This window comes from Ascidiella aspersa, chromosome 3 (genome assembly GCF_963924565.1).
Source record: "Ascidiella aspersa chromosome 3, kaAscAspe10.2, whole genome shotgun sequence".
Taxonomy (NCBI): domain Eukaryota; kingdom Metazoa; phylum Chordata; class Ascidiacea; order Phlebobranchia; family Ascidiidae; genus Ascidiella; species Ascidiella aspersa.
In genome coordinates this window covers 29,694,537-29,716,289 of record NC_139449.1, presented here as the reverse complement: position 1 = coordinate 29,716,289, position 21,753 = coordinate 29,694,537, and the positions used below count along the sequence as shown (strand labels likewise).

The 21,753-nt window shown below is 37.4% G+C and overlaps 1 protein-coding gene across 1 annotated transcript; it reads left to right on the top strand.

The window, feature by feature from the left end:
* Positions 1 to 385: 385 nt before the first annotated feature.
* LOC146161476 (PAN2-PAN3 deadenylation complex subunit pan3-like) lies at positions 386 to 19,984 on the top strand. Its single transcript, XM_083383468.1, has 18 exons — positions 386 to 656; positions 1,638 to 1,847; positions 3,409 to 3,486; positions 4,180 to 4,364; positions 4,717 to 4,903; positions 5,413 to 5,562; positions 6,971 to 7,135; positions 7,685 to 7,809; positions 8,859 to 9,021; positions 10,877 to 11,035; positions 12,266 to 12,382; positions 13,324 to 13,449; positions 14,908 to 15,037; positions 15,647 to 15,761; positions 15,827 to 15,939; positions 16,832 to 16,961; positions 18,456 to 18,659; positions 19,481 to 19,984. Exons 1-18 carry the CDS (start codon positions 611 to 613, stop codon positions 19,616 to 19,618), a joined length of 2,541 nt encoding a protein of 846 aa, XP_083239594.1. The 5' UTR covers positions 386 to 610; the 3' UTR covers positions 19,619 to 19,984.
* The last annotated feature ends 1,769 nt before the right edge of the window (positions 19,985 to 21,753 follow it).

The window sequence follows — 21,753 nt, the reverse complement described above, 5'->3', positions numbered from 1 at the left end:
AGTTGTCTGCGGTTACTAAGAATCCGTATTTATTGAACTATATGTAAACAAAATCACAACATAAATTTTATTTAAACCGCACTATTATTTGTGATACTTATCTATTAAAATATTTATGCAAAAATATTGATATGAAAACTGAAAGAAAACTTTTTTGTTGCATTTGTACCGAGAAAAGTCCGTTATGTATTATTTTCGACACAAACTTAAAGGAAAAAGGCATGCAAAAATGTTCCAAAAGGTGCAACAATATTTCAACAGCCAACCCAAAATTAATCTTATACTCACGTTGATTAATGCAGCTGAACAGAAGGTCGCAACCTGCAGCTAAAATTTGTAAAAAAAAATGCGGCAGATGTCTTTCCGTAAATCATGCATTGAATTGTTTACTTACGGAAGTGGCATTGGCTACAAACTTGCAAACACCTGTGTTTATTTTGCAGCGTTTGTAATTTTTTACCGCCAACAAAATCCTATTGTTCCTGCCAAATAATTCCTCAGGTTTTGACATTTTTATTTCATTAATTTGTAACGAACTTTTTACGATGTTTTGAAATCCATGAATGTCCACGTACTTGTGGCTCTATATTCCGTTTCATAAAACTTCAAAATGGGCGAATTTTCGCCCAATGATCCGTCAATGTATGCAGAACATAGTAAGTAAAGCATAAACTCATTTTTTTTTTCTATTTTTATACTGTAAACCTTTTTTTTAATTTACTTCACTATTTTAACATCTTCGTGGACTGTTTAACTGTTTTTGTCGTGAACTATGTTATATTTTGTAAGAAAAAGCATCTTTAGTCTGTTTCCATCAGTGTAATTTGTATGATGTTTATCACAGTTAATATGATATGCACCTGTCTTTCAATTTGACCTCCATTATTCGATAGTGATTTTATACTCCCATGTCGCTTACTTGTTTTCAATTTAAAGAATGAAGAGGTATCACAATGCTTTTTATAACACTATGTTTATAATGCTATACAACCTCCCACTGGTGTATTGTTTACCTTACATTAAGAATAAAGTCGGGCCCACATATCGCATGTTTGCAAACCCACTTGATCCCAATGCATTATTCCTGAAATGTTTTGTCAAGAAATTAGCTTAGTAGTGTTCGGTCAAAAACCCAACCAGTGATAAGATTGACTTTTGCCATGTGTTTAACAAACATATTTACACAAATTTTACCAATTTACAAATGTTTTGGTGAAGATGATTCAAGGAAATGTTATTAGAAGCTTACAGGTTAAATTTGTAAAAATATTTGTCAATTTTAAACTATCGGATTAGGTTGTACCAGTGGTAATAATATGCAATAATTTTTATCTTAATTAGGATATACAAAGTAACTCATTGGTTTATTTTGAATTTCTCGTCAGTTTTCCTTATGCATGCTTCAAGGTTAATTATTTTACACACCAAATTTTTTTCACTTTAAGACAATGGAATGACCTATGCATCAAACGCTGCAAAATATATAATTGTTTCATGACTTGTAATTAAGTGCCCTTGATTATATTTTGAATACCAAAAACGAAGGGCCATACAAGTGGTTGAAGCGTTTTATTTAGGGTTTGGGTTTAAAAAGGTTTAAATATACATTTTTTTATCAAGTAAATACTTGCTTTCAGTCAACAGCGCCCTCGTCGGCGAACTTCCGTCGTTCGGTATCGCAACCGAATCAAAGTTCCAGCAGCTGATGCAGCGAAGTCAAAGTCAGACACCGGAGGGACAGATGCTCAGTAATCAGCAGCACAACAACATGATGACCCAAGACATGCAAGGCTACGGACTGGACACTTCACTGTCAGTGGAAGCCAAAGCATTCCAACCAATTTCAGGTTTGGTTTATATAAACACTTTTTATCCTTGTAACTTTTTTGTAAACAGAATTATTGATAAAATATTTTCTGTTTGCTGTAATATTGCTGTTTTTCTGACCAGTTCATTTACCGGTAAAAATATTCTTGCTAAGAGACCGATTTAAGTGTAGGTGTTTAAGGTAGGGTATGACTATTACTTGCATTGCTTAACTCTGTTAACTATCATATTGGCTTTAGAGAAGCAGAATTGTAAAATAAACTTTTGATGTAAATTATCTGTTAAATTATAAAAAAATGGGAGAATATATTTAGGAATACAAAAGTATATGTTAAAAATACACAACATGTAAACCTTTTTAGCGTATACAGCAGGGGTCTGCAACCCCTGGCATGTGTGCCACTTTTGGCATGCGAGATGATTTTTCAGGGCACGCCAATTGATTCAACGCTCATGCTATATCACCTTACAAAAGTACAACCATTGCATCACTAACACTAGCGCTAACTAAATGGTTGAACACATTTCCAGTTCGTGTCAGGAATATGTAAACTGTTGTATTTAACAGATTTTTATGGGTGTTAAACTTGTTGTTTACGACTAAACATTTGTATTACGTCACAATGCCCCAAAAGTGGCATGACTTTCACTGCTTCAATGCAGGGCATTCTACATCAGTAATTCTCATCAACCGCCAGTACGCGTCAACTTTCCTGCCGGTCCGTCAAATATATTACAATTTTATATTTTAATTGCAAAATGCAAGATGTTGAAGGCTGCTTGTCCATCCAATTTAGAACTTCACCAGTTCTGTAATTTGCAGCATTGTGACGTAACATAGAGTTAATGGTCTACTGTGGACTTTATTGTACGTCACAATGCTGTAAGTGTCGTGCCAAACTGTTTAAAATTAGGCTACAACTCATTTAAGTCTTAAACTTTACGACCAGTTATACATGAAAGACTTAGAAACCATGTAAAACACATATGATGTCAAAAAGACAGCAGAAAATTGCTCATTACATTGAAGTTTTCGTTATTTGCTTTCAAGTTGCATACTTTTGTCGTTATTATATTTTGGGTTGATTTTCATTTTTGAAGGTCCACCGGTCCGCAAAATTTTGTTTTAAAATTTTACCGGTCCATATGCTAAAAAGGTTGAGAACCACTGTTGAGAAACCAACTAAAAGAAAAACTTATAGCTATTATTTCTAGGTATCCGCTGAAAAACATTGAAGTATGTTTCAAAAAAGATACGTAAATTAGATGTCAGATCACAGGGCTGCAGAGTCGGACTCCCGACATGTGCGCGTGCGTTTCAAAATTAACAAGATAGAAAACAGTGCAAAACTAAACATAGAAAAATGTGTACAAAAGGTTGCCGACCCCTGGTATACAGAATATATATATATATATTTAATATTCATTCATGTCAACTGTATTTTTTATATATTGTTTTACCATAGATTGCCCGCAACTAAATTACACTGTGTGTCATGTACTATTAATTGGGAATGTCATTGAACAAGTATATATTATGCTTAATTATGATTGACTGAAAAAAATATTTTGTTTTTGCAGCATCTCCATTTATGCCCCAGTCATCAATGGCCAATGCTATCAACTCGTTTGAAGCGCTTGACATTAATAATGGAATGGGTAAGGCTCTTGTTTTTGCCATTTATAGAATTTTGTAAACAATTTTAATTGATACTATGTTAAAAAAACTTTTATAGAATTTTTTTAAGTGTTTAGCTAATCTGTAATATGCAAATTTATTTAAACTAAGTATAAACTTTTATGTGCATGAGACTAGGACCATGTGTTTAAGTGTTTAAATCGAACAAAACTGGGCTTTTACAGTAATTATATTGTACATAGATATTTGTCAATTATACATCTTATCTGTGATATATACATATAGATGGCCCAAATATTTTGGATAATTTTAAATTGCCTACACACGATGCCAAGTGGTATTATCAATACTAGGATGGTATTGATATAGATACCAATGTTATTTAATTTTAATGATTTTAACTAAGATTTGCAATTGGACAGAGCGTTTTTAACTTTAAAAGGTACATTTTTTAGAAAGTATAATATCAACAATAAAGTTAACCAAGCTTCCCCACACTAAAGCAATTGTTTGCTTAACATCCCAGTAACTTATTTTTGCCCATTGTAGTTGGTCTACATTGCTTATTGAAACAGTTAAACATCATTTTTCATTGTCATAGTTTTATTGGGATTCATGATGCCATCCCCAATTGTGTACATATCTTGCATATATACCATTTTTGTCACTATCCCTTTAACCAGGTCCTGCATTGTCACTATCCCTCTTACCAGGTCCCCCAAATAACATGCAACAGATGGTTGGACACGGTCAGCCGAATCCAGTGGCCAGGGAATTTGTTCCGAGAAACATGTCTGCCCCTAACCTGAACCACGTTCAGCGCAACACCGACACATTCCAGAGCATACCTGAATTCATACCCAATCGCAATGCTCACAAAATAAACGGAATGCCCCCGGTTTGCACAAGTTTTGTATTTTTGTTATTTGCTTGTTTTATTGGTTATTCTTGGTTTTTAATAACAAAAATGAAAAAGTCCACAAAAATTAAAGTAAAAAAAAATTAAAGGACCATACTAGGTGTGAAAATAAAAACTGAAATGACCATACTTGGCGTGAAAAAAATTGTCAAGGTTGTGCGACTAAAATCAGTTTATTTAAAAGTTTATTAAAATTTGATAAGTTATTGAACACATAGGAATCTTAAATTTGTATTTCACAATACAGTATTTGTCATTTGATTTGTAGCGAAGTTATTTGTTCTTTAGAGCATCTTGACAAAATCAAAAAAATAATTTTACTTCTGTACAGCAACAACAGCAACAACAGCAGCAGCAGCAACAACAGCAACAACAGCAGCAGCAACAGAACCAGTTTGTGCCTCCCCAGGGCAACCAATTCTCAGTTCAGCAAGGGGGTCTGATGGGGAACCACCCTGAACCTGGTGGGGTCCGAATGCCAAACAGCAACAGCTCACCCATGATAGAATACCTTCCGGGTAAATATATCCCTTTTTCGGTAAATATATTTCCTTTTAAATATATTTCCTTTTTTGTGGCTCACTTAAATGTCTCCATAGTGCAATCAATAATGCAGACGAGTTGTACATATTTTTTCCAAACTGTTTGTCACGAGACAACCACAGAGGTTTATTAGGAAAATATACAAGCTTTAAAATCGCAAGAATTTGTTGTAATTTGTAAATAGCTTTGTTTTTGTGTTATTTATTTGTGTTGAGTAGAAATCAGTTTGAGCCACATGCTTGAGATTTAGAGAAAATTTACTACAGTTGGTTTCTTGTACTTCAGTTATCTGATTAAACGACCTGTCATTCATCATATATAATTAAAAAGTGTTAATGTCCGTTTTATGCTATTTCATTTCTTCTGATTGAAATAATATTGTGGCCTGCTTTAGGACTTCGAAACATTTTGTTACCTCTCACTGCAAACTGGCACTCATTGCGTTGTGTTTGTACTAACATCTTGGTTTTGTTTCACCCCAAAGGCACCCACATACCATCTCCTGCCCCAGGCCCCATGATGGACCCGCGTTTATCCTCATCTTCAGTATTCACCTCCCCCCAGTCTCACAACACCTCCTCCCCCTACTATGGTGGCGACAGCAACACCCCACTGACTGCGAATTCAATGGGAGGTCAGTTGTTCTTATCACATGCTGTTAAACCTATTTAAAGTTGGAAGTGTTTGTTTTATTGTCTTTTAATAAAAAATATTTTATTTTGTTGAGCCTTTCGTTTTATACATATATAAAAATTGACATTGTTCTGTTTATCAAAATTTATCTGAAGATAATTCAGAAATTAGGCTCTAATAACAAGCTTTACACTCAAGGAAATTTTGTTACTCCGCACTTTCTTGCTTTTCTGCAATTTATAAAATACCAATGTGAAGCGACTGACCCTGTTTCTACAAAAAAGTTTATAACAGCCTTTATCAGATAGATCATATTAACATTGCATGGTTTCATTTGGATTTAATATCAGCAGAAATGTTTTATTTAAAGCAGCATGGGTGCACTGGGTTCTTGAGCTTAAAAGTTCAAATCTGTACTTTGTACTCAAATCTCATGAAGGCTAAATCGTGCTTTAAATCAACGGTGCATTACCCTGTTTTGTTTGCTATTTTTTAAGTTTAAATTATTGACTTGCAATTGCAAACAGATTATTACTTTTGTTTTTCAATAGTTCATGGTAACCTTGTGTTATGAAGTTAATTTATATATACCAAGTCAGCTATAAAAAGCTAAGTTTAGCTATCTTTAGTGAAGCCATAAATAATCTTACAAATAAGTTAGGTCGACCTTTGTAGCTAGTGTAATATTACTAGTTGGAACAATCTCCAGGCATAAAACAGTCACACAGAATAGTTAATTGGACCTCAAGACAAAGCAGTCTGTCAAATGGTGAGACTGTTTGTTTACTTTCCTGGTCTCATTATAACCTTACTGGCGTGTTTTGAATACAATTCAGGAAAAAGGAGAAAATGCAGCAAAGATTTAAGAGCCAGCCTGCGATTCATTGAAGAATATGTGCAGAGATTTCTTAACAAAAAAGATGTGATTGACATCTGCAAAATTGATACCGACAATGGTTTGAGTCAGTGCAAATTTAGCCTTTTTTAGGGGTTGATAAGAAACCTCCTTTACTTGTTACCAACATTCCAGTGTAAAATCAAAAAATTTCCTGTTTGTATGCATGTATCTATTTATTAACAGAAATCAAGAAATTAAAGCCAGGACTGTACTTAATGCCATATATCAATTAAAAAAACATGTTAATATAATGCTGACGGTTGAAATATAAGAGTTAGCTAGAAATCAAATTTCCAGAAACCATTAATGCAGTCTACATTATTCTTGAGCTAACATGTAATACAGTTTTGTTTTGGTCAGTGATTAAAAATGTACAAAATTATTTTATTTTAATTTTATTTATACTGAGCAGTTTTCCAGCAGCACAGAAACTTTTGTTACAAGCAAAAAAAAAGTACCAGTAGTGCAGCTTTTTTAGTAAGAATGCCAATTTAAAAAAAAATGTTTGCAGCATTTTCCACTCCTGGGTCACCGTCCCCGTTTCCACGCCAACCGGTGGATTCCCTTTCTACAGCTCACGCCACTCCGGAGCGCACATCTCCACTTCTGACGAGGCGCTTGAATGTTCACCGAGGGTCTCCATCGCTTGGACCTGTCAGCACTGGCATGCCCATAGGTTTGTGTGCTTTTTCTACTGTGGTTGTTTCTGATAATATCAAGGGCAGAAACCATTATGATTTTAAATTTTCCTAAGTGGGATTATACACACACAGTATATCAGTATATCAGTTAGTGCTTATTGGGTGGAAAACGGGTTTTGGTTGGCAAGACTTGGGTTGTTTTTTATTTGATGCTTCCAGCCCCTGACTTGGGTGGAAAGTTGTCAAAGAATGTTTTAAATATTTTATCTTCATAGTTAAATGGATATTAAAGTGTATTGTACATTTCAAAAGGGTTAAATACTCTTTAGCCTGAAACTTTATCGTCTTTTTAATTATCGTAGCTTCTATTTGTTGTTAAGATCAAAATTGATGCTTAACAATCCAGTATTGATAGCAGTCTACTGCAAGTCGACTGTTCTTTTAGGACTAATATACTACAAAGACAGATTTAACTTGAAATGAATTGGAGAACAACACTTTAAAGTTTTTAAAAAGTGTACGATGTTTTTCTCGTACGAAGATATTTCCAATATTATGAAAAATCTCTCACCTATGGTTTACAGATCGCTCCAAATCAAAATTCAGCGACACGGACGGTGGTCACAATGCCCAGCAGCATGTGATTCAGGAGAACGGTGGAACCACCTACTTCTATACACAGAAGGCTGTGCAGCAAAATATGTCGGTTGTAAGTATTTATAATGTTGAAGTTTCGTTTAAATTGGAAAAGAAATAAGCTTTCAGCGCTTGTTGCTTCAAATTTAAGCCTTAGTTGTGATTAGTGGATAAACTAAATTTTTGCTTGTGTTGCTAGATATTGCGCACTTAACCTTTTTTATTTTCAAACTAAAAACAATTATTGTTAACAAAGGCGACTTTAGTAGAAAAGTCGTTTACTTTTGCATTTTGTCTTTGGTTTATACTTCAATTTATAAATTGCTTCAAATTTAAATTAAATTCCCTTTTGTGTATCTTCCAAACATTGAAAACAAAGAACACACAAAAATACAAGGACAGTGAGAGGACATTACGGCCACCTAGCCTTCGTTAATGTAAATTACAGCAATGACAGTTGTGCAGAATGCAACGAAAACAGCATTGCACTAATGTATTGTTTAACCGTTGGTCTGTTACCCGTTAATAAAATTTATTGGCAAGTACAACCCCATTCTCTTTACTTAGTTCCAAGGCAACAATTGGACCGAAAATCTTCCCTATAATGTGGCAAACCACAACAGCGGCAACAATGCACGGCCTAGCATTATATACTCCGAAGGAAAGCAACAAGCCCCTACCACACTTGTATTTAACATATAGTTTATTTTATTGCTAAGCAATTTGCAGTATTAATTAATTTTAAACTATTACAGGTGACAGGCATTTTGTAGTTACCTAGTCTAGAGTGTTTTCATACAGACTTATGCCATTATTAACATTATAATTTGACATGTTTAAAAAAATAATTTACGATATTTGTATTTAAGAAGAGATACTCAGTCTATAGTAGTAGAACAATTATAAAGAGCTTTTCTTTGGCTTGTTGTTGTAAAACCACCATGAAGTTTCGCTTTTTTGCTTTCTTGCTTGTTTTAGTCTCTTGACTAATTGTCTTTGAATGTTGACAATATTTTCGCAACTACAGCTTGTCGACAGTTCCATCCGATTTCCAGCCTTCAAAAGAAATCAGAAACGCTATCATTATCTCAAAACCGTAATCACCCTCGCCTCCTATCCTAGGTGATGCCGTCATTCCACATGTTCCCCGGCTCACCGCCCAACATCGAGTACATGACGCTCAAGGCCAACGCTCCCTCCTTCTTCATGTCGAACGAGCTGCGCCAGGTGATCATGCGCAAGCACAACCTCGCCATGCTCACCGTCGACACCGAGCAGGACCCCAGTGAGTAGCATTGTCAGGCAATTGTTTTGGAGGGAACTTGTTTATTGCACATTAATTATTTTGTTGAAGCCTAATGGACGAAGGTTAGTGGAATGGATATCAAAGCCCGCATAGAAGTAGGTAACATTGTTGAAAATGGTGAAAGAGTAATTCGAAACGTACAGAAATGTTACCTACTTCTACTGTGGCTTTAATATTCGTCACAAGTCTAATTGTATCGTGTTACGAAAACCTTTGCGAGTATGACTATAATAAAGTGTGGTAATGGCACTCTATTCAATGTACTCCATTGAATGCAATGTAATATAGTCTTCATAGTGTTTTTTTAAATAATGAGACTGTGGAAAACGTGATCGATAGCAGTTAATGCAACTGTTTAAAGTATCTGCGGTGGCGTAACATTATAAAAATGAACTGCAGCGAGTTTAAACCTAAAAAAGCTTAGTTTCGACTCAAGGTATTAAAATGGTAAAAAAAAATTTATTCAACAGCAACTGCCTAAAATAAAATTGTTATTGCCAAAGTTTGTACTAAAAATCGCTTAGATTCGGTAAATTCACTCTGGTCAGTCCAATTACGCACTGTGGCCTTTCTCGCCATGCAGCATAAGACCAGCAGGCAGATGGGGAAATAGACCGGGATAACGCTTTTCCTATATGGGCGTCCTTCTTAATACTTTGCGAAAACGGAAATTATTTAAACTAGGTATTTTGGTGATACTAATGCCCGCCAACTGTTTTGGCAAGGTATGCCCGAATATTTGGCGTTTTTTTTTTGGTTATTTGAGTTTTACGTTTAATGAACACTGTAAATAATTTCAGTTTTTTACCGAGACTGGAAGAATGTGGCATACAGATCTAAACATCCTGAAGGCTTGCTAAGAGCGACTGATTAATGTCGTTTTAAAAAATGATTTCTACTTTTTAATTAAGCTTAATATGTGTTTCCACAGCAGAATCTTGCCCTCCAACAGAACACGTAATGCCGACGATTAAAGTTCTAAACAAATTTTTTTATTTAAGGTTTAGAACTTGCTGCCTGATTTTTGTTTCTTGGTAATTGCCGCTATACATGTTGATTAACGACCACTTTCGACTCTAAAAGAGCACAAACATCACCTAGCTAGTCTCTCCTGTCGTTTTATTTGCTTCTATTCAAATCCGGGTGCGGATAAAAGTGCCGTGAACCAAACCGCATAATTCTACTACAGAAGTGGAGAAACGCACTTTAAACGAACAATAGCCGGGTGTTTGGCTTCGTGAAGACACAATTTGTTAAGGCCTTTCTAAATCATTAATATTTCAGTACGCGATTTTATGCATCAGTCTATTAAAATTCCATTACTGATATTTGTAGTAGACTTTCGATCGTCGCTACCACGTTATAATACCAATTTATGGTATTATATATTTTACATAAGTTCATGGTAGATTTATAGATTTCCCAGTCAGATAAGTGCGATATTTCAGGATGACTTTTTTATATCAATATAAGTGTGGCAATACCGCCTGTAGGCGTTCGTTCCTCATGTTTACCAACTATGCTGTGCATAGACCTGTTTTATGAGTTACACACCAGAATTCGTTTACAAATTAGCAATATAAACCTTCAGTGAATATGCTGTTGCTGCCAGGCATTGTTTCAATTGTACAATTGTTCTTCCGGCAAAACTTTATTAAAGTGCCAATGTTTCGACCACCTATTCCGGCAATCTTTTTCAGGGCAATATAATTGCATCTAAAGGCGAAAACATATTGTTTGTTAGTTACAATAAACCAGAGTTGAGAGGAGAAACACCGTTCCCAAGCGTTCCCACCACCCCCTGCATTTTTGCATAAATTTCTTCTTATTCCAGGTATCCCGGCGGAGGTGGACAGCTACCACAGTCTCTTCCCTCTGGAGCCTCTGCCCGAGAACCCCATCCACAAGTCCAACACCTATGGCTTCATAACCTCCTGCTACAAGGCCATCAAGTACAAGGACGGCCTGCCCTACTGCCTCAGAAGAATACACGGTAAGTTTTCGCCACTTTTTGCTTATATTTTATAAAGGAAAAACGAAAAAAAGCGTCCCCCAAACAAGAGCGATGACTTTTTGAGTGAATACTAAACCACAAGCTTGCTTTTGACAAGAAGTGAAACCGCCAATACTTCTATTAATACAAAGATCGGAAGCTTACACTCGAGTTTCGATTACTAAAAACAAAACACTGCCTTAACGCTCCACACGCACTTAAGGCTAAACTATCTCCTAAGTTTAGCTTTGCAGGCCTAACTTGCCCTATTGAATATTTTGGATATTTGTACATACTTTTTTATTTATTTTTTACTAAAATGTAATTATTGTAGTCTAAAGTATAAGTTGAAGTGATAATGAGACGTAGGTGCCGATTAAGACATTTAGAAGAAAGCTATTCTTAACATTTTTAACAATATGATCTCAAATTGCGACTTCACAGCTGCGCTTTTTTGGCCCGAAATTACTTGCGACCTAATAACGTGTTATATAACCAATCGTTCTAAATATATATAATTTATACGCAGCCATTAACTACGCAAATTGAAACCCCTATTTATATCATATCTTCTCTGTAACAACAGCATTTACTTGAAAAAATCGCATATAAACTAACTCCTCACGTGCGGGTTGGCTAAAGTAGACACATCCGCCGCCAATTTACAAAAAAACTCTCTTCTCTTTACTCGAAGTGTCACCTTTTAAGTGCAGAGAGGTAAAAAATAGAAAACCGCCTTTAATATTGCTTGCTGCCGTCTATAGCGCTTTATAAGAGAGAAAGAGTCAAAAGTCAACATAGCCGCGCCTATTGGTCGGTTGTAACCGCCCTTTGATTTTACACTTTCTTAAATCAATTGCATACACCATTTCATATTCTCAGGCTGTAACTTGAAACCGACTTTAAGTTGCGTTAATCTGCTACATTTTAAACCAAACAACAAAAGTCGTAACCCGAGTTCCATTCGAAGCTTCATTTGAGCTTTAGCGGTAAGATAAATGTTGTAACCTGACATCAATTTAAAGCCAAACTTAAGTCTTAACCGAATAAGAAAAGCTATAGCCCGCCTTCAATGCGAGGCTTCATTTGAATTTTAGCCGTAAGACAAAATTTGTAACCGGACTTCCATTTAAGGCCAAATTTAAGTCTTAAGAGATAAAAATTTGTCACCCGACTTCTATTAATTTAAGTCTCTGCCGAATGAAACATCGCTCGCCTTTTGATTGACAGGTTCGAGCCGCGTGAACGAGAAGTGCATGGTGCTGGTCGACATGTGGAAAAAGCTACAACATGCCAACGTCGTCCAGCTGCGAGAGGTCTTCACATCCAAGGCCTTCGGCGAACATTGTGAGTAAAGGCCTGAAATGCGCTGGTGTGTTTAACTTGCGTATTATGCTATCGGGTGTTTAATCGATACTAGCCCTGTAGTTTACTTACGGGTTAATGGTGATTCGCTTTAGGGATTTCAGATAATATCAGAGCCGATACCCGATGCCAAGTGGTAGTATCGGTACACGTCCAATATTAAGGTGGTATCGGTGCTGCTGCGATGCCAAATTAATGTAGAAATTTCAGCTAAGATTTGCGATCCAAAACAGCGATTCTCTCGTAAAAGGTAACATTTTATATTAGTAAGTTAAGAATAGAGCATCTCAACGCTAAAACAAAGCGTGGCCATAAACGTGAAGAAAAACCTCTTAATGGTCGAACTGTATCTATTTAGCTTGCTTGAGCATAATAATGCGTCATTTGGCATCGGACCACAATACTTTTAGCTCAAAAAATCGGGTATCGGTATCGGAATAAAAGTATCGGACATCCCTAGTTCGGTTTTTCCCGGCACATTGTTAAGTTTACCCTTTGCCAGATTGTGGTGGGGGGGGGGGTCGTCCAGTGTGTGTTTTTATAGATTTCGCCGTTTTTTATTGACAGGATAAAAAGTAGCATATAATTTAGTCACTAATCGACAAAAAGGATTTTTGTGCAATATGAATAAAAAATACCTTGTAAGGTTAACTGACTGTAAATAACCACTAATTAATGCAATTCGCGTCCGATCTAAATGTTTCTACATACTGTGTGGCGGTGTAAAAGATTGTTCTATAAACCGTGGGACAATTTTATCCACAAAAATATGCACTCGTAAACTTTACGACCAACTAACGGTAAGACCGCTGACCTACAACCCTATTGTTCTTCGGCAACTTTGTAAAAAAAAGCTGAGACGCGCCTTCAAACGTCGTTTGTTCCGTCACAATTCACAATCACTTGTTTTTGTTCAAAACCAGCCCTGATCTTCGCGCACGATTTCCACGCCGGCGCCGAAACGATGATGTCGCGTCACTTCCAGAACCCGAGCAACAACTTCGCGTCGAAAGCAAAGTGGAACGGAGGCACGACGAGACAGAACGCAGGTAAACCTGTTTGGAACAAACAGTAGTTTAACCTGTAAGTTACAAAGTTTTGATCTAGATTTTTGTATTTCATTTGCTCGTTTGAACACCCACTGCGCAAGAAGTAGTCTATTTTGTAAACTTGTAAAGCATTGTCAATTATTGCGTCGTCTTTGTAAGAACCCCCTTTTTTTCAAATTCGAAACCCAACCTACTTTTATGAGGTAAAATACCCGTCTTTTTATGAGAAATACGCGTATTTTTTTAAATTAACAGTGATCTAACTAAAAGTAAATTCTTTTTTTTTTTTGCGAATTCGGATCTCCAATCAATTTTTGCCTTCTGAAAAAGCTTTATTTCTAGTCTTTCAAATCTGCTTACGTCAACCGCATTTCTGCCCCACTTAAAATAAACTGTATTTTGAATGAAACACCAAACTTAAATTCTGACATCCATCTTCGCCCAATATAAATGCAATTACAGGAAAACTGATTACGCCAAGTTTTCACAGTTTTAAAAATGAAAATGGTTCAAATCGAAATGACCAAAATAAATGTAAATTTGCCTGGCTTTTTACGTAACCTCAATGCACTTTTTCTGGTAACTAATTTTCCGAGATAATTATTTGTCAATCAATTCATTTAAAGTCACTGTAAAGCATTTATCACCTAATGCGTGTTGTAAAAAAAAGATTTTTCTTTCGATTTCAGCCAAAAATTCAAAAAGAGATAAGTTCACGTTATTGCTTGGTATGGTTTTAATAACTGACTTTATGTCAGAAAAAGTAAAAAAAACACTGGCGTGTTCACTTTAGTATTTCCATTGGATCGGAATCAATAGACTATAATTATGCTTAGGCACTTAGTAGGAAGACATAATTAGCTCAAGTACTATCAGGAATAATTAGTGAAAATGTTAAAAGGGCTTCGGTCAATACTTCGACCTTAATAGTAGTGCTGGTAGGTATAGTGGTGCTAATAGTCAAGTATTGATTAAAACCTCTTGTCTTATAAATACTCTGCTTTAATGTTCGCTTGGCTAAGCCGAGCGCTAGTGCATAAGCTGGTTTGTAATGACTTGTATTGATTAGACTTTTGTATTGATTATACTTTAATACTTGAATTTTTTATTCTTCGGGGCAAAATGTCTTAGCTTGATTTAAGTCACTGGACAAATAACTTGAGCCGGACTCAATTTTGCAAATTATTTGTCCCGTACGCGTTTTGGTTAAATAAACTTAGTAAGATTTGCCTTTTCTCTAAATTTTTACTGGTAAACAGGTGACTACTGTTTTGCGTTTTTGTATTGTAAAGTATTGCCGGGAAAAGGACTTCGGCAACTGATGACTTGGAGTTGATTTGCAATTGAATCAATTAGGCTTGGAATTTACACAACGCCTTTGTCAAGTGAAGCCTTTTTATCTTCCCAAAACCTCCCCAAGGTTATCGGCCAAGTTTAACTTGTATTTTTTTGTTGTAGGCCTACTTCCAGAGAGTTTGATATGGACGTACGTCGTGCAACTGACTTCAGCGCTTCGCTGCATTCACACTGCTGGTCTGGCATGTCGAGTAGTGGATCCCACCAAGATTTTGATCACAGACAAATCAAGGTAATGTCTGAAAGATTTAACTTAACATTTTTCAGGTAGTCAGGTTTCCACTTTCATTTGGTGAGTATAAAACTCAAATATATATATATATATATATATATAGAAGGGCGTAATGGTTTTAACCCAAATAAAACTGAAAATAATGGTCCACACTAAAAGCGCTGTGTGTAAGGCAAACGTCGGCACACGAACGTAAAAATAGATTTGCGTCGCGGAAATTTGAAATATTCAACTTAGACATTTTAGGTTGTGAGCGAGGAAATTTGCATTAACGCAGTTGCAACCTACTCTAGCGTTTGACGCGTGAGTCGAGCTAAAATTTAAACTCGACTGACCTTATTTCGAACCAGTATAACGAATTTAAAAATTCCAACCTTTCATTGAGTTGGATGGCACCACACGCATGTTGTTATGCTATGCATTTATTTTAAAATACTATGGATGGTCGATCGGCAATTTTTGTTCGTAAACGTTTGAATATGCATAGAGAAATCGTAAAATAGCCTATAGTCCAAACCAGCCTTAGGAATTCTGGCGTGACGTTGATAAAACGATATGATGGAAAAGGCCAACCCCGCTAAAAACCTTTTTTCGGCCGTTTTTCAACAGAATCCGCATTAACGGAGTCGGAATTCTGGACGTCCTTGCCTTCGACAGCTCGCACGCCAACCCGCGAGCCCACATGCAGCAGTACCAGCAGGACGATATGGTCGCACTGGGGAAGGTGCGCTTCTTTGCATGTTGTCTGCGTTCCGTTGATCAGGCTTTGATTTAGTTTATTTTCCTTAGGTTGTGTTGGCGCTAGCTTGCAACTCGGTGAGTTCGATCCAGCGCGATAACCTTCCAAACTCGCTGAAACTCGTCGAGATGTACTACTCGAACGACCTGAAGAACCTGATCTTGTGAGTTTGAAGGAATTTGTTTGCAGTTCTCGAGGTTATTTTAGGCCAACGCCAGGCGGGGCATAGACAAAGCGAAGTTTGGCGGCTTTAATTTTAACTTACAACGGAACAGAGCTCTATTTGGCGACCCTTCTTTCTAAGAAATATTTCGAAACCAACTATTTTGTTAAATAACTGGAAAACAAGCAAAAAAGAACGGTGTTTGTTCAAAGAGAGTTATTGGCCAATATACCAACGAACGCGAGTGTACCAAAACAGATGACACATTTAAATTCATTCATTAATATTTGTTTCGTGCAAATCGATCGTTATTGGTGTTCATGTTCTGTATTTCACAACAAGCATCGTGGTAGTCAAACAATATTTATTCCAATATTCACAATTAAAATTGCCATTACTGGTATTTAGAGGATTGAACAACTAGTACGACCCATAAGCCTGGTTACAAATCTGCTCTTAGTTATGCCCGTTATAATTTAAGTAAATGTTAGATACGTTCGTTTGTTTCAAAGCACAAATATAACGCCCATTTAGTTAACATTGGATCAGCTCTTAGTGTATTTAATGGTCCGGCGTCTTAACCAATTATGTTTTAGCGAACGACCGTTTAGTTAACATTCGAGCGTCTGTGTATTTATTCTGTATTTATCTGGCGTTTGAACCACTTTATTAAGCAAACGCCCGTGGGGTGGATTCGTACAATTCATTCCCATCTGGGTTAGATTAACATAGGGTGTAAAACAGCATTATCCGCCCTGAAGGTTAGAACGTTATATCCACCTTTGGGTGTTTTACGGAAAATAGAACCCAGGGGCATAAAATTGTTCACTAGCGAAGGTAGATACAGTATTTCCACCTTTTCAGTTCACAGTGTGTCTCGTTTTTTACCCAGGTACCTACTGACTCCTCAGCAGCGCCCACATAGCGTGAATGACATCATGCCCATGATCGGCGCTCGCTTCTACACGCAGCTCGACGCGTCACTGCTGCGTTGTGACGTCATCGAAAACGAACTCGCGAAGGTAAATGTCAAGGAGCCGATTTTAGTGGCTTCCTGTTTTGAGGGCGAAGGCCCTGATCATTAAGCCAACTTTTCGCGTCTCATTTCCTAGATTGTTTCGCTGGCCTCAATTTACAAAGTACTAGCGTCGAACTTTAGATTTCAATAAAAATATTAAAGCTATTATATTCGAAAATCGACATTACGCTGTTACACACGTTTCGGCCATAAGTCATGCCATTATCAATGTAAAAATAAGTCAAAATACAAGTTTTTATTAAAATTACTAAAAAAAACGTGTAATGTGTTCCAAAGAAACTCAAAACTGTTCTGCACAATCTGCAAATAAAATACATTAAACATTTAAAGAACTGCCCGGAGCCATTCATTTTGGCCTAATGTAAGACCCTGCAAAAAATGCCCAAAAAAGGTCAAAACAAGTTAAAAATAACCATTCTCGTGAGAGTGATTTGTGATTAGAGAATGTGTTAGGTCGAAATCTCTTAATTGGCATTAAAGGTTTGTCGTCCACCGTTCATAAACTCCCAGTTTTACTTTTTTTTATGGGACGATGTAAGTTTGTTATTGGTACCGAGCGGCACCAAACGGCAAACAGTATCTGTACCCTTTTGATGGAAATGCCTTGAGCATTGGAATATCGTAAGCACTGACTTTACATGCGACTCATTTTATGCTTTGTTTTTCCTGACCTTTAACCCTTTCTCTTTAAATATTATAAAGAAAATTATGAGAAAACAAAGTTATGCCGGTGCGCCAAAGCGACATTACCTCTTTCCAATCGGCTGGAACGGTCGAAAATACGATATTTCCTACGTCGTATTTTATTTTCCATCCTTTTCTTTTAAATAATATGAAGGAAAATAAGATTTATTTCGAAAAGCATACGAAAACGAAATTATGCTCCAAAGCGACATTACCCCGTTTCGAATCGGCTGGGTCAAATAAAAAAGCTAATCGATTTTTCTACTCTTTTATTTTTTTTATTATTGCTAACTAAAAGAAAGCAAGGAAAGTAAAATGTAAAATAAATGTAAAGGTGACGTGGCGTATTCTTCCCATTGACCAAAAAGTAGCTCGGGAATGCCTGAAGTGTTAGTATTGTTCGAGCCCAGTCCTCAGGACAACCATTCTCCCAAAGGGAGATGGTGCCGCCACTTGGAGGTAGGGATAGAGTTGAACTGAGCATCGGCAGAAGGTTAACATTTTATCTTTTTGGTTATGGTGTAAGTGTTAATATCAGTGTAAATGTAAGTTATAGTTTTAGTATTTATACTGGCCAAAAAACAAACGGTTTTACCCGGGAAAAAATGCCACGACACAAACCCCGCAGTGATCCGGTTAAAGACCACCGTCAGGTAAGTATCTTTTTATTTTTCTACTCTCACAAAAGAATATAACATTTAATCCAAATTGCATACTAAAGAGGAAACATATACCAATGCTCCAAAGCAACACCACATCTTTTCAACCCTTCCATTTTCAACCACTCCTCCAGGAAATGGAGAACGGCCGCTTGTTCCGGATGCTGGCCAAGCTTGGCGTGGTCAACGAGCGACCGGAGTTCGGCATCGAGCCCACCTGGTCGGAGACGGGGGATCGCTACCTGCTCAAGCTCTTCCGCGACCACCTCTTCCATCAGGTCACCGAGACCGGAGCGCCCTGGATCGACCTCGCCCACATCGTACAATGTCTCAACAAGGTAACGTCACTGAATTTAAATTTATACTACCGCCATCCAAACCCCAACACCTACCCCAGCCCTAACCTAAGTCAATGCTTGATCAGCGATCAGCTTAGCACGTATGGGTAAAAGATCGATCCGGGCAAATAGCCGCTTCGTGTTTTTTTTACTTGCTCTCGCATTATCGTTCAATACATTAGGACACGCGCGTGTATCTTTGCCAAAACATCTGATTTTAAAGCGGGTTTAAGGAACTGTAACTCACAACAGACCTCCCCCCCCCCCCGGAAATCTTTCTATACGTATACGCAGTATGGCAAAATGCTGGCGACTTGGCGAGTATGTCGGCCGAAGAATCATCTAGAAAAACGAAGAAATTGGTGTGAAAAAATTAGGTAAAAAAAAAAATTTGAAATTTTTTTTCAATTTTTTTCCAACATCCAATTTACAAAATACCTTGTGGTCGTTTCCACACATATTTAATCACATCTATTTTTGAACAGCGGAAATATGTAATAACTAGGGCCTTTTTATTATAACCTAAAAAAAAAATTTTTTAACTTTATTTTTATCAAATTTTACCTTTATTTTAACCTAACGAAATTGCTTGTTTCTAGAGGCCACAGTTCTTCCTTGAATTGATGCCAGTTACCCAAACATGATATTTTGTCGATTTCAGACTCAAACGTAATATTTTGTCGCAAAGTCAAGGTGTTTTATGGATTATAAAAAGTGCATCAGTTTTTTTGTCGATAGATTGAGCTTGCTTAGGCATTTTTGTATTATTTACTGGTAAATAACCCTATTTATAAATGTTGATAATCCCTTGCTTCCTATAGCTTGACAGCGGTGTTCCCGAGAAGGTGTGTCTGATGTCGCGCGACGAACAGAACGTGCTGGTGGTCAGCTACGCCGAGCTCAAGAAGGCCTTCTCCAAGTGCTTCAACGAGCTGCTCAACACCTCCGTGCGTCAGTAGCGATGACGTCACCCAACGTCGACCGTCGCGAGGCTGCGTGATGACGTCACGCGCCACGCCTTCGGGTCAAACTCGTGCCTTATACTGTGCCCCTCGCTGCCCCTGTTGTGGAGTGTTCTGCGCAAACTGCTGCGATCGAAAAAAAAACGGAAAACGGTTTTTGGGCGCCAGTTTTTCTTTCGACGGGAAAGCAGCATTTTTTATTCTTACAACCAGTACTCGATGTGATGGACCTGCGCGCGCAATAGCTACAACCCCCCACCCCCCTACCATTTGTTCAGCATCTGTGTCCGAAACTGCCACGTTCTCAGCAACGAACCCGAAATGCTCGCTATCTTCGTCTTTGTCGTGTTAATTTAACTCCGCTGTCCCCCCTCCCCTCCCCAAGTTCTTCGCGTTTGTTCCCCCGTTTTTTCGCCTGTTCTATCACCATTGCTATTGCTATGAATTTTGTTTGAGAGTTTTGTTTTCCGTTTTGAGGAATCGAACGTTGACCGAAAAAGCGCAGAAGACTTCGGCGCGAAAACCCGAGAAAAAGTTTTGCTATTTTTTGTAGATCCAGTCTTACGGGCGTTGTTGTTTCTTGACTCTCGCTCTCCCCCTATTTGCCTTTATGCATCTTTTTAATGTGATTGTATTTTTATAAGGTTAGACCCGCGCTCCTGTATACTGTGTGCAATAGAAATACGAAGTTGCGCCGCAGTGGCCTGAACTATCACCATCTACAATATTCTGTAAAACTCTCTCTGCCAACAGAAACTAAAAAAAAAACAGACAAAAACAACCATTTCCCTACATCGCTGGTCGCTGCTGTTTTTTCTTGTTTGTTTCTCGTTTGTTTTTCAGCGTTTAGCTTTCTGCAAATTTTCTCCCGAGGTGTCGTTTCATTCTCTGCACTTTTTCCTACAAAGACCGAGGTTTGACATTTAATCCACAATCACGGCGACCAAAAGCAACTTTAGAAGTAGGAAGAACGCATTGTAATCACGAACCCAGCTGTTTTCAGCACACAGTAGCCCTTCGTTTTTCCCAGCCGTGGAGGAAAACTGAGCACGCTTTCAAAACAATCAACGACAAATTTTATTCCTGTTCCTTTTATACCTGAAAAAAATCAGAAAAAAATAACTTTTTTACGACTGAATAAACACACGCGAACGCCGGTATCGAAATTTTCCAACGTCTGCCCTTTTTACTCTACATACATAGTACAGTTTCGCCTGTTTATCGCTTGGTGATGTTGCATCGAAGGCGGGAAAGTCCCCGCTTTCCTGCTCGAAACAGAACGGAAGGTTTCATAGCGCCCTCTTGCGGCGACTCGTCGCTTTCGTGCGCGCAGACGTTGTTTTTTCTTTTTTTTTACCGGTCGGCTTTTCCCTTGGAACGGCGGTAGCGTTCCACCTGAAGTTGCCAAGTGTTTGCAATGCCCACAATAAAATAAACGAAATAATCGACGCGTGTTCTTTTCCGCGTCTCTGTATAGGTCAGTTTTTCTTGAACCTTGTATGATTGCTTCACAGGCGGTAACTTGGCGTGGTCAGACTGTGATCTGGAGCTGTTAGTTGTGACGGCTTGGTAGGAAAGAGCAATAATTAACCTTTTCAAAAGGTTTTTAATACAATGTGTTGTTTTGTTGTATTAACTACTCGGTATGGTTAACGATTAGCTAAGTCCTGGAATCCACATGGCTATACACTGTCATCAGGTCTGCAGAAGCAGTACTGACTGCTGACCACCTACATTACGGCATAGAACTACTTATGAATACATCGGCTACCTTCGAAATGCTATTATCTAAATCAGTATTGCTTAATGGCACTACAATCCTGATTAGGTCCACTGATTTCGGCAACCTTTCCAAAGGAGAAAAGCAACACTGAATTACCCTTTTCTTAGTTTTAGTGCCTCAATTACGGAACCTGACCCATGTATAACTCTCGAAACCAGAGGTGAAAGTATAGATTAATTTTCTTACTAGAACGATGAAAAATTGTCTTCCTGAAACGCATGATTTTTTTTGAAGATGACCTCACGAGGTTGCTTCATAACAAAACGTCTGAAGCAAGTATCTTAGGAAATCCGAGATCATCGTTTAATGTAGTGCATAAATGCAACTGAGTTATTTGATTGAATAAAAG

Coding starts and splice junctions, on each gene's coding strand:
- LOC146161476 (XM_083383468.1), top strand. CDS start 611: ATGGGCGAATTTTCGCCCAATGATCCGTCAATGTATGCAGAACATA. Junction 3,487..4,179: donor TGACATTAATAATGGAATGG/GTAAGGCTCTTG, acceptor CCCTCTTACCAG/GTCCCCCAAATAACATGCAA. Junction 16,962..18,455: donor TCGAAAACGAACTCGCGAAG/GTAAATGTCAAG, acceptor CCACTCCTCCAG/GAAATGGAGAACGGCCGCTT.